This window comes from Tachysurus fulvidraco, chromosome 8 (genome assembly GCF_022655615.1).
Source record: "Tachysurus fulvidraco isolate hzauxx_2018 chromosome 8, HZAU_PFXX_2.0, whole genome shotgun sequence".
In the NCBI taxonomy this organism is placed as follows: domain Eukaryota; kingdom Metazoa; phylum Chordata; class Actinopteri; order Siluriformes; family Bagridae; genus Tachysurus; species Tachysurus fulvidraco.
The window spans coordinates 18,576,778-18,589,918 of NC_062525.1; the positions used below are offsets into that span (position 1 = coordinate 18,576,778).

General features: G+C 37.5%; 1 protein-coding gene across 8 annotated transcripts in view; it reads right to left on the minus strand.

Moving 5' to 3' along the window:
• The window catches only part of bahcc1b (BAH domain and coiled-coil containing 1b), an 83,174-nt gene extending 70,800 nt beyond the window's left edge, over positions 1-12,374 (minus strand). For 7 of the 8 annotated variants that reach the window (XM_027140449.2, XM_027140444.2, XM_027140443.2 and 4 more), the window contains exons 1-2: positions 5,561-5,769; positions 2,927-3,241 (exon numbers count right to left, since the gene is read on the minus strand). In XM_027140449.2, coding sequence (XP_026996250.2) covers positions 2,927-3,098 — 172 coding nt within the window. In that variant the 5' untranslated portion in view covers positions 3,099-3,241; positions 5,561-5,769. Of the gene's footprint in view, positions 1-2,926; positions 3,242-5,560; positions 5,770-11,241; positions 11,717-12,221 lie in introns of those variants that run through there. The other variant, XM_027140439.2, reaches the window with a different exon arrangement.
• Positions 12,375-13,141: the final 767 nt, after the last annotated feature.

Consider the following 13,141-nt stretch of genomic DNA (forward strand, 5'->3'; position numbering starts at 1 on the left):
GAGATGGCCTACTTTCGTGGAGTTTGTTCTGTTCGTTTTATTTTACGACTCTGGATGAGTTAATTATACGGAGTTATTTGCGCGGGGCAAACAGAAATAGTGTGTGAGAAGCCTGAGAGAAGAGGTTAGGAAAAGCCTAGTGCGCAAGAGCTGCTGCACATATAACTCCTGATTACTTACTGTGCTTAATAGTACACCTATAGGTAGGCATACTGTATACGATGTAATGTGTAAGAAGCGTGTTGTGTGTAGTATGTGTTTTATGTCTTATAGACGCCTTATAGACGCGTTAAAGACCATAAAGCCTACTATTGGTGATTCAGGTTTGTCGGCTGGAAATCTGCGCTGCGTCATGTACGTATGCGTTTTGTTACTCCTGACGTGTAGAAACTCAAACCTGGTTTGATATCCACTCTGAAATCATGAGTTCATTTTCTAAAGAGTGGCATTTCCAAATAAATTAAATTAAGCGTATTCCAAAGCAAAATTCTCAACATGGACAATACGTATGAGAGGTCAAAATGACATGGATATTAATATTATTTGTATTGGAAATTACAGGTTTACTTGAATAATTACTGACTTAGGGACGTGCCAATGACCGACATATTAAAAAGCAGAACTGTGGAACAAAATCAGCCTGGTCCATTTAAGTCTAGTTTTATGCCTCTGGGTTGTCAACTTCTAAAAATAAGGAGGTGCGTAAAGCTAATATTGACAGATAATAGTGCGGTGGAAAACATGTCATGAATTTACAAACCGCACTTTTTGTCTTGTTCAGTACGCTTCTCTGTCTGTCTGTCTGTCTGTCTGTCTGTCTGTCTGTCTCTCTCTCGCTCTCTCTCTCTCTCTCTCTCTCTATATATATATATATATATGCGTGTGTGTGTGTGTGTGTGTGTGTGTGTGTGTGTGTGTGTGTGTGTGCGTGTGTGTGTGCGTGTGTATGTATGTAGGTCTACCAAACCAAAGTGTTTTGTTAGGTTGTTAGGCAAGCTCATGGATCACCCGAAATGTAGCTGCAACAGTCACTTCCGCAACATCTTAAACCAATTACAGCCATGTTTGCATAATCACTAGAGTCAAGTATTTACATTCACATTAGAGTGACCAGGACGCAATTAGTCCGGCAAAATGAACACAGACGAAAACCAAGCGCAAAAGAATGCAATATAAAAAACCAATCAACACAAAGTCCAAGGAGGAGAAGTGCGTCTCTCACTAGGGAACAAAGATAAAACTTTACCCGGTCAGGCTACTTTCATTGTCCACTCTGGGAAACATTTCCTACGCTCACACACCTACTAAACAATTTACTAAATTGGATACTTGATCAGATGGCTTAAAACAACAACTAAAACAACATTAACAATAACAACAAAAACAACAGCTGAACTGGAAGCTCACGACCAGAGCTGTAAGAAAACACGCCTGATGTCAAATATTAAGTGGAATTTTTAAAATCAGATAATATTCTGAATTATACACAAATGAGACTAAGGTGTTAACAATACAGTAGGTAGAAATTGCATCTTTTTTCGCTCTGGTTTATATGTTAAAATAACCATGTACGACAAAAAACATTCAACACGTATCTTCGAAGAACAACAGTTCATCAATAATATGCAGAGAAGGAACTCTATGTGAGTTTAGCATTGTCTCTAACACAAGTATACTTATTAGACCTAAACACAAATGAAAAAGGAACACTGATCAAATAAATTAAGAAGACCATAAACGTGATTCTGGGATTAATTACACGTTTAGTGTACCGCATATTCACTAAAGAGAGAAGCGGCGTAAACTTCACTCCAATCTGAAAATGCTTTAGTGTGTAATATCTTCAGTAGAAGTGACATGGTTTTACAATGCAAGCTTGTAGTCCGTCCCAAACACAAAGGCGTTCCTTATTCAAAACAAAAACATAAGTCTGGACATTACACGTGATTAATATTTGATGTGAATTAACTCGTGGCCATAATTTATATGAATGCATGCGACAAATTTATACCCCATCAGAATGCAAAACGAGATGCAATGCAGCCGTGTGCGCAAAGAAGTCGGAGTCATACGGCACAGCCACTTGTTAAATCTAATGCATGCACTGTCAAGCTATTCGCACCCCGTCACATCAGCGCTCAATATAGAAACCGGATTTTCTAGCATTACAGTACCCTCTATTAACAAATCACACACGCACGCACGCACGCACGCACACACACACACACACACACACACACACACACACACACACACACACACACACACACACACACACACACACACAAAAGCGCGCGAGCTGACCCTACTCCTGGACACTGTAAAATACAACACACACGCCGTTATTAGATGACGTGGGTGTGATACAAAAAGTAGCATTCCTTTAAACAAAGAAAGTACAATTCCCTTTAAGACTAAACTCTCATATTCTGTACAGAACAGCGAGATGACATTCGATTGCCGTTCAAAAATATAGAGCATTTTTTTTTAAATAAGATACTAGACTAGAATATTACAGTGACGTCTAACTTTCTAAAAGTTTAAGCTCTGCCAGAAACACACACACACACACACACACACACACACACACACACACACACACACACACACACACACACTCCCGCACTTCATACAGCTAATGTCAGACACTAATTAGTTCAATAAAATGTTACAGTACCGTCTAGAACTGGTACATAAAGTTCTTAGCCGTGCACAGTAACCTAATTTCCAAGAGGACGGTAGTCTAAGCATATGCTGACCAAGTAATTTCCCTTTCCAATAAATAACACGTATGTGCCGCAATAGCCTACTGCTTGCTCACAGGTGCGGTGACTGTGCCGACTGCACGAAACATTCGACGTACAATAAAACCAAGAATGTGTATAAACGCTCAACAGGTCAGGAAGGAAGGCAGCGAAACACGTACCTGATTGTGGAGGTATGGGTATGTGTGAGGGATAGTATTTCCCGGGTTGGAAGGCAGCGGGGTGCTGCACGGCCGCGTGGCCGGCTGCAGTGATCCGAGAGGTGGCGCGGTGAGCCAACGGGCCTCGCTCTGTGAGCAGCGGCGGAGGAGGGCCGAACTCCCGGCCTTCCATTCCAAAACAGCAGATAAATCCGAAATCCAAAGGGCGCAAGCCAAACCGACGCTATAATCCCGTTAGGAGTTTCGTTTAGGCCTTGCATTCAGCACCGTGTTGGATTTGACGCCCAAAAGCAGCCTATGTCCCAGTCATATTTTCTGAAAACAAAAACAACAAAGATAAAAAAAAACGCAATTCTCAGTACGAATAAGAATAAAAATGGGGCACGGGTCTGAATTACAACACGCGCAGTGTTATTGTTCCCGAACAGCGTAAGACAAATGCAGTCTAGTTTTTTAACTATATTACTGTATACCAGTCTAGCTATAAATGCAAGTGCTTGTAGATACAGGCTTAAACAGACTAGTTTATTTAAAAAAACAAATCTTTTTTGCAGAGCTAAAGCAGGTAGAAACCAGCACAAATTTAGCCAGAAAAGTTTGTACACACAAACATAAAGCGGATTAGAAGAAATTTTGCAATATAATATACTGGCTACGGGGCGTATTTATTATTATTATTATTATTATTATTATTATTATTATTATTATTATTATTATTATTAATATTATTATTATTACATATTAAAATATTTTTATTTTAATATTTAAAGTATAACAATTGTTTTCAAATAACTAAGATTTAAGTCTGTTTACTCTGCATTGTTTCAATTTTCAACAAATCTAAATGACGCACAATTAGTGAAACCTTGTTATTGTAAAATATCTTTTTTTTTTTTTCTTTTTTTTTTTTTTACATTTTAATAGATTACATTTCTGCTCCTGGTTGTGTAAATTCGAATTTGAGCGTTTCTCATTCTGTCTTCTATATCTGGGCCAAACAATTAGGCCTCACCATCATCACCTTTGGCCCCAAATCCCAGACTTCACTCAAATCTCTTGTATTAACATGGAAATTACAAGATAGCACATCAACAATAGATTCTGAATGATCGTAAATACAATCAAGAATAAGAAATACAATCGAGTTTAATTTCCAGCGTGGCTAGCATCTCTCCAAAAAGTATAGATCTTTCAATTCTCATGGTGTGTGTCCTTAAGTATGTGAATACATGGCATTTAAAAAATACATACATACATACATACATACATACATACAAACAAACAAACAAACAAACAAACAAACAAATAAATAAATAAATAAATATCTCAAGCACTCTGGTATAATGAATTCGGTGGCGAACTTCCTTTAATAACAACACTCCAGATAAAAGCATCAGAGAACATGTGATTGATCGCATATCACACATCATCATTCTAAATTAAAATGAAAAAAAAAATGTATGCACGCATTCAAAACGTAGGCGAAAAGGCAAGTGACGCACACGTCTAGTAGTTAGTAGTTATCTCACTTATTATTGCAGTTGTCCTATAAACTGCACCTCGATGGCGAGTGACTAGAAACATCACAAATACACGCGTCCACATCAATGATAAGTTCAGCGGTTTCCAATTTTATACCCAGTGAAGAACGAAATGTACAGGACCGACATACCCTAATGAAAGCTTATAAAAGCGAGTCTAGAATAGAAAGCAGCATTTTAAGCTTGCACTGCCAGTGAAATTCTGTATATGTGTAATGTGAAGCAGAGGACTTCAGTCTTTCTCTATGACAATGCATACTAATTCATTTTTGTGGTGTCACTGTAATGACGGGTTTTAAGGCTTAACATTGCATTTTTATTAAACTACACAGCAATGGCACTGTATGGTTTTGGAGGAGATTGATTTTTTGGGGCTTTTGCCCCTTTTTTGGACGTCTGTTGAAATCTGATTTAAAACAATGTAGCTGTACAGTAAGACACGAGCAATGTGTCGAGATCTTAATCAACACACTGGCAATATCTGAGTTGGTGGTATTTTTTAATATTTTCACATAAAATAGATATCAGGGAAATGAATATTCGATAGAACACTTAAGTTTGCATGCTGCGATTCTACAACAACCACAAGATACAAAAATATCTATAAGTTAATTTTTGCACTTGGCATCTTACAGTACATGCGTTTAAAAGGATATGGATGTATACATTAAATACTTTAAATGAAATTCTGCAAATGCACTAAAAAGAAAATATCAGTCCGGTTTAAAATTCAGTCGGTTTGCAGTAATTTATTATTAAAGAGCGGAGTTCCCTTCGATATTGTAAATCAAACTCGTTGGAGTGTGCAAACAGAATTGGCATCATGCGTTAATAAGAATCCACACGTTCCAGTTGTTGCTGTTATTATTATTATTATTATTATTATTATTATTATTATTATTATTATTATTATTATTATTATTATTGATCCCACTTAGAGCAGTAAATTAATAGCTTGTACACATTTCTCAATCACCCATCAGTGCGTCAGTATTACAGCCTGGCTAATTCTGCATAACACCAGATGTTCTGCGAGAAACAAATGTTTATTATCACGCACATATACTGTATACAATATAAATGAATTACTTACTGGTAAGTTATTCCTTGCATAACAATAAATGGTTAAAAACATATATAAAAAATAGGCAAAAGACAGCAGATGCAGAATAAAAAACGACATGTGGAAATGGTTACATCCTAGCCTGGTAACTGCATTGTGTGCTGTTAGAGTTCGGAGACACACCGCACTATAGAGCTTCCACTGAAGCGATCTCGCGTACATGCAGGATCAGGCTCTTTGCTGAATCCGCTCATGCCACTCAATGAGACAGGAGGGCGGAGCCAGTGGGGAGAGACTCACCCATTGGTTTAATATCGACAAGTCCATAAGCTCGTGCAGAACGCCGCGGGATAAACATGGGCTCTGATTGGCTGCTTCTCTGAGCCAATGGCGTGTAAGTTATCGGGCAACCAAACAAAACGTTGCGCGCTATATTCAACTTTCCCAGTAAGTCGAACGCAGTCGCGACCACATGTACGTCTTCGAACAACAACAAAAAATATATATATACATATTTCGACAAGTAATTTAAAGAGATGCATTTTCTAATGGATTTTTTAACCTTCTTATAAAGTAGTAAAAAAAATGTAACTTGTTAAAAATGAATTAAAGGCACCCACAAAATATCCATGCTTTATTGTACCGGATACATATTTTCCGGTTTGGTTTAAAATTAGTTCTGATCACAAACGTACATGGGAAAAAAACTTTGAATGACCTAAAAAAAATATGTCAGCTGTCTGGAGGTTCTTTGTACATACCATAATCTCTTGGTTTTAAGCATAACAAGGGTTAAAAATTTCGGGCTTCAACCTGAAACGTATTTGATTGGCTGGCATGTTGCCAGAACGGTGTCAATCATAGAGTGTAAACAAGGCTCTGATTGGCTGCTGGCCAGTCCGCACTGGGCTGCCTGAAAAAAGCAATTACTGGCCTTGCGGTTTCAAGGCGGCCCAAAGCTGCATGATGAAAGGAGATAAGAAGGGGCGGTTTCAAGGCCTCCCCTAGGCGAACCTAGCTGGCCCCAAAGCTAAAGGAGAGTCAAGAGTGACTTAATCAAAGAGAATAGTTTAAAAAGGAGGAAATTACACGTTATATTAAATATAGTGTCTAGATGCGCGGATTAATATAGTAATAACATAATAAAACGAGCAGACTACGTGGAAATACTGAACCGAAAGGATAATATCGGGAATACACGCGTTCGCTAAAGCAGTGAACAGAAAGAGCTGTGAGCTGAAAACAAACAAGTTTGCGCTGTTTTCTGCTGACTTTCTTATCATTTTTTGTTAAATTGTACAATCTTACTATAACTGTTTTAAAAGAATGACATTTCCACACCGTAAGCGGTGTATTTGGTGTTTTATAGAGTTTTTGGGAGGAGGTTTGCTCGAATCGTAGCAGAACTAAAGGTCTGAAAAACAAATGATCAGCTTCTTCTTCTTCCTCTTCTTCTTCTTCTTCTTCTTCTTATTATTATTATTATTATTATTATTATTATTATTATTATTGGCATATACAGAAGAAGTTCTACTAAATGTACATGGCAAATGATAATCCTACAGGATGTATGCAAACGTACTAATACATAACTACATTTTTACAATAAGAGTTGTTTTACAAGGATGATCAGATAAAGAATCAACAGACATTATATATATATATATATATATATATATATATATATATATATATATATATATATATATATATATTCTCTCTCTTATTCTGGTAGCAATAAGCAAATGTTAATAATCTCCTGCAAAATACTGAATTCCCAAAATTAGTGACTGCATGATAGTAAACGCTGATCACTGATTAATAAATGCAGATATGAGCTCTTTGCTGTTTCCACCGTTCGCTACAAGTAATGAAATCTTCAAACCTGTGGACCCATGGCAATGAAGGTGTATGTAGTTAACTAATGATTGTAAACCATGTCCAGTGTTGAACGTTACACCTACGTGGCAACAAATGTGTACTAAAACCCCCACGGTGATTAAACAAAACAAAAAGTGGATATGTAACTAAATCTTGAGAAACTTCTGCATATGCAACATACGTGGAAGAGTTTATACCAGTGACAAGATCCACTGAATTTATGATCGTGACTTAAATGTTTAAAGAAAAACCTGAAAATGCATTTTAAACATGTAATGGTAATGGAACAATAAAAATCTGTTGTACAACTTATGGAGATGCCCCTCTTTAAACATACATCTATATGGGAAGGCTCTTTTACTACATTTTATTGGTTTCTTTCGTTGAAAGGTGGGTGTGGGGTTTCTGTTTAGTGGTGTACTATAGCATAGCACAGGCCTGCGATACCATGTAACACACACACACACACACACACACACACACACACACACACACACACACACACACACAGAGAGAGAGAGAGAGAGAGAGAGAGAGAGAGAGAGAGAGAGAGAGAGAGAGAGAGAGAGAGAGAGCTCATCGTGCCAGTGCGAGCTACCCTGCTGTGGGACGCGGGGATAATTAATGCGGAGTGACTGATTGCTCTTGAAACAGACCAGTCCCACGAAGAGCATTGTGCACGATCGGTGGAGCGTCTCTGATTGACACTTTCCCTCCATCTCCCGGCCACATTCAAACTACCGGAACGGGCCGTTTGTCACCAGCGCGGGCCAAGACTGCTGCAGCAAGACCCCGTTATTGTTTTAGGCCGCAGTTTTAGACCAGTTTGAAACAGGCCGTGTTCATCCCGCTTCGCCTTTGGAAAGAATATTTCAAAAAGGACGCTCCAATTGCGTGTCTGATCTGATGCTACTTGCATGCGAATACATGTCTATGAGAAAGTTTGATTTGAGCCAGAGGTTTGATGAATTCAAGTAAATAGCATTACAATAAGCGTTTTTATTTCATTACAATTTTTTTTATTGATCTAACACTTCTGAACGTAGATTCTACAAAAAAGTAGTCTAAACCATCTATTATTATTATTATTATTATTATTATTATTATTATTATTATTATTATTATTATTATTATTACATTTTAATTTAGGCTACAATACATGCAGACTTTATATATAGCGTTGCATCTCTTAGAAATCATCAAAATGATTAAAAAATTATTCACTTTTAAATTTCTGACACATACCACTTTCAACCCTGTAAAATAAAAGGAGAAAATGTGCTTAAATAAGACAAAGTTAAGCAATTTTATAACCTCGTGACCCCTCCCTAACTTACACAGGCAACGTACTCACCGGGTTATTTTTATTGCTCTTACCACTTGTTTTAACCCCATGCTATTCATCCGTGCAAAGCACTCCAGACCAGTGCTATATGTAAGTCCACATTAGTGATCGTGTGGTCAGAGCAAAAGAAACTTGGCATATTAGGTGATTATCACAACATTTTCCAGCGATGAGACAGTTCGGGGTTAGAGTCATTGCCCCCTCTCCACCCCACCCCCCTAAATACAATAAACAAAATAAAGCAAAGCTGTGCCGTGGATCCCTTACAATTGTCGCACCTTTCATCCCATCGGTGACAGCACTGTCAGGGTGTACATATTTATTTCAGCCGCCACCTACTTTCACAAACGTGTCTTAGGCCAAAACGGATACATACAACATAGGATGCACTTTTATTTGGTGCTCTTACTGCGCACTACTTTGCGCCCTACTACAGTCTTTGCCATAGCTGTCTAATCGGAAGATCGCAGTCTGCAGTCACTACATACGATGATGCAGTCACTGTGTAACAGAAAGAAGAACATGCATTAAAGTGTTAAATTTTCTAAATACAAAGTAGAATCCTAGGATGTGTGGCGCTGCCATATTACACCACTTGACTTAACTGAATAAACATACGAGCCCACAAGGGAGGGCACTAAGTCCAATCAGTCCAATCGCCGTCTATAATTTCGAGGGAATGGCGTTTCCGCCGTGTTTAGTCCGGTACCACTGCAGGGTTATCAATAGGAAAACCCATCTGTGTCCAATTAAGGCAAGTATGGGCTCACTCCCATAAATGACACAAACCTCCCTCATTACGACCTGTTTTATTGAAAAAGCTAAAAGTCAAACTAAACGGGGGTAAAGAAGTGTAACAGAATACACTGGACATATGAGTCTGTTGAATTGATTAAAGAAGACCTTCATTATCTTTTTTCATTACTGTCGCGTTATAAAGAAATCATCCAATAAACCTGGTGTGACAAACAAGTCAAATAGGTAGTTTGGAGAGTCATCTAGACCCATTTATCAAGATTTTTTTTTTTTTTTGAATACATATTTGCTAAAAAAGTATGTATGATATGGGTGGACTTTTGTTTAAAGAGACAAGTCGAGCCGAGACACGACTTTGTCCTGAGGTCCTTGTATTTTTCCTTCCACAGAGCGATTTATTAGGCTCCAGGCCACATGGTTTAAAACAAGCATTCATTGCCATCGCCTGCTCAGTTTAAGATTCAAGAAAGGTGTAAAAGTTTTAAACCTTCATGTAAATTCCACTAAGAATCCAATGTATAACGGATGCATTTACGACCTAACTACGTCGTTTCTAGCGGATTAGTAGTTTTGCATTTTGATTAGGTCTGTTGTGATACTATAGATTCAAATGATACACGAAATAATACAACACTTTTTGTAGATGAACGCAAAATCTCAAAAAAAAAAAAAAAAAAAAAAACCAACAACATGAGAAACCTTTCCTGCTTTATTTTCCATCTGCCTGTGTATGCAAAATACCAAAAGCAACCATGAACATTTTGCCATGTATTATGGCGTCTTGCATTATATGTGGTAAAGCCTTGAAAAAACGTCATTTTTTAATAATAGAAATTCCTACAAACTGAACAGCAGCGCATTCAACGGTTTTGCATGCCGTTGTCAATCAGCTACAGGAGGCATTGGGGGGCCTAAAATGAAAACTCATTGGTCTGTGAGAGATTAACCATAGCTTTCTATTAGAAATGTGAACGAATTCGTAAGGTTGTAGGTCACTGTTTTTATTTTTCAACCCATCTTGAAACCCATTACGTGCCACAGCTACAGTGCACCTTGTGAACCGAACTAACTTGTCCTGAAAACTTCCAAAATGTTTAAGATAGCAAAAACAAATTAGCATTAGCCAACCAAAGTTTACGTGCTCGCTTCTTTATGAGTTACTGGTCATTTCACAAAGATTTCACACCCACATTTATACAAAAGTTAAGCAAACTTCAACCAAAATGCAGAATAAGGCCGGTTTGTCTCCAAGGTTTACGCACATTACTGCTTACATTGAACGTACTGGTCACTTCTAAGCATGGAAAAAAGAATTTTAAAGAAAGGCATGTGGGGAAATCACATATACCAACAAAATCATTTACATGAGAATAATCTTTGAATAGAAAAAAAGACCATCCTGCGAAATAATCAAACATACGAACTTTATGCTTTCCAAGCCATACTCAAAACATTAGGAGTAAATACACAATACCTGTAAATTAAAGGATAAATTAAATTAAAAGGCTACCCGTAAATGACCTGTTCTATACATTTATCTAAACAGAATTGAACTAAAAACAATATTAGTATTTGTTTCCAAGCACTAGGATAAGAAATAGTGTTCATCACAATCGTATACATAAAATAAAAGCGCAAGGACATAACACTCTTCTCTGAAATACCTATTTCACAGGCTAATCCTAGGCGAGGGCGATAAATCAAAATCTGAGGAGTAGAAAACACCTACCTATAAAAACGCCAGTCCGGACAACAAATCTATTCTGAACGGGGACCGGCTATTGATTTACGCAGAGTGGGGCAAAAAAAGAAGAAGAAAACAAGCCAGTTCCGTACATTCAGGCCTTTGATAACGAAAAGACTTCTGAAGTTTCCCCTCTTTGGTGAATCGTGTTTAGTGCACCACCTTCAAAGTCGAAAATCCTAAGTGTTTAGGAAAGAAGTTTCTAAGTTTACGATCTTGCCTTTTAAATTACCATTCGAGTAGGACGAGAAAAAAAACATTGCGTGGTCAGTCTCTTCTAATTGCCAGCTAAAAGATGGTCTGGGTTTTGTCTGTAGCTCCTGCAACAACGCAGATCAGTTTAGTGCACGGAGCAAATCCGCCCGAATAGAGCTGCTGCTTCTGCAAGCGTCTATAATCACACATTTATTGCTGCATGACGCGTCCTCCTTCTCCCACAATGCAGCTCAGTGACTGAAATCTGAAAATTGATTAAGAGATTACCTCAATTTCACATATTCCCGACATGCATTTTCTTTCATTTCAAATACATAACATACATCCACTCTGTCACACCTTGTACTGTTGTTATTATTATTATTATTATTATTATTATTATTATTATTATTATTATTATTAAGGTCCTACTGGGAAAAAGCGACCCCCTTCCCTATTTCCCCGGTAAGATCTTAGACGCATTGATTCTCTTCTGTTTCTTCATATTGGGGGACTTTTTCTTCCTTTTAGAACCCTCACCTTACTCAAGCTGACTACCAAAAATCACGTGTAGAAATTCACCTCGAGCGGCTGGATTGTCACGTGAAGCGCTTTTAAAAAACAGAAATAAACGCGATATTCTTGTTCATTTGCTTCAATCGTGTTCAAAAACAAAGTAACACAGACATAATTGTTAAGACTAGTTTGCAAAAACAACACAAACACACGTTCGTTTCGACTGAATTTTACTTATCGAATTACAGAATTACCTTGGAGCAAAATGCATCCATTACAAGACACTTCTGTAAATAAAACAAATAGCCATCTCTTAAAGTAGGTTAGAAACAAACCGTATATTTTAAAATCCAAATAAGCTTTTTGCTCTGAAAACGAGGCACATTTCCCCATAAACCCCAGGAGCTAATGTTAGTCCCGCCCACTCCTCTAATGTCACCGACTCACGGACTATGACGTCACATTTTAACCCCTTCCTGTTCTCTCAAAACACAAGATGAGCTCCGTTTCCAATTTACTGGTTTATTTTGACCTTTTAGTTCTACATTTGTCCTAAGCTTGTAATGGCAGAAGATAAAGCAAACACTAAGGAAGAAATATTCATCTTGATCGTGTGTTTTTGTTAATCCCATATTTGTTTTCCAATGAAAGTGGTTACAATACACGTACCATAGTATAATTAACACCAATGTCTTAACTAAGTAAAGTTTTTTAGAATTGCGAAGGTCGCATTTTTATGTATATATATGCATTTTTTTTTACAATAATGTTAATCAAAAAACAAATTAAACATACATACCAATTAACAGGCCCCGAGTCCTCAAACCAATGCAATAAATGATATCGTATATGAATGGTCCAGGTCAGGGTAGTGATTTTATTGCAAAGATTGGAATGTAAAATTTAAGATTAATAATATTTCAAACATTAAATTGAAAGATTTGAACCACTGCTTTCAATCTGGAGCCATGTTCACTCAAATAAATTGAAAACTTCTTAAAGGTGGCCTGGTGGCCGGAAAAGCAATAGTTATACATTAAAAGGTACAAACCTACACTATAGACCTGCCCTGGTCATAGGAATGAGCTCTGGATTGAGACAGGACTATGCATACAGAGTACCTCTGGGAAAGCTACACTCCTCTCCATGTTCCAATGTGCTGAGAAATGCAAAA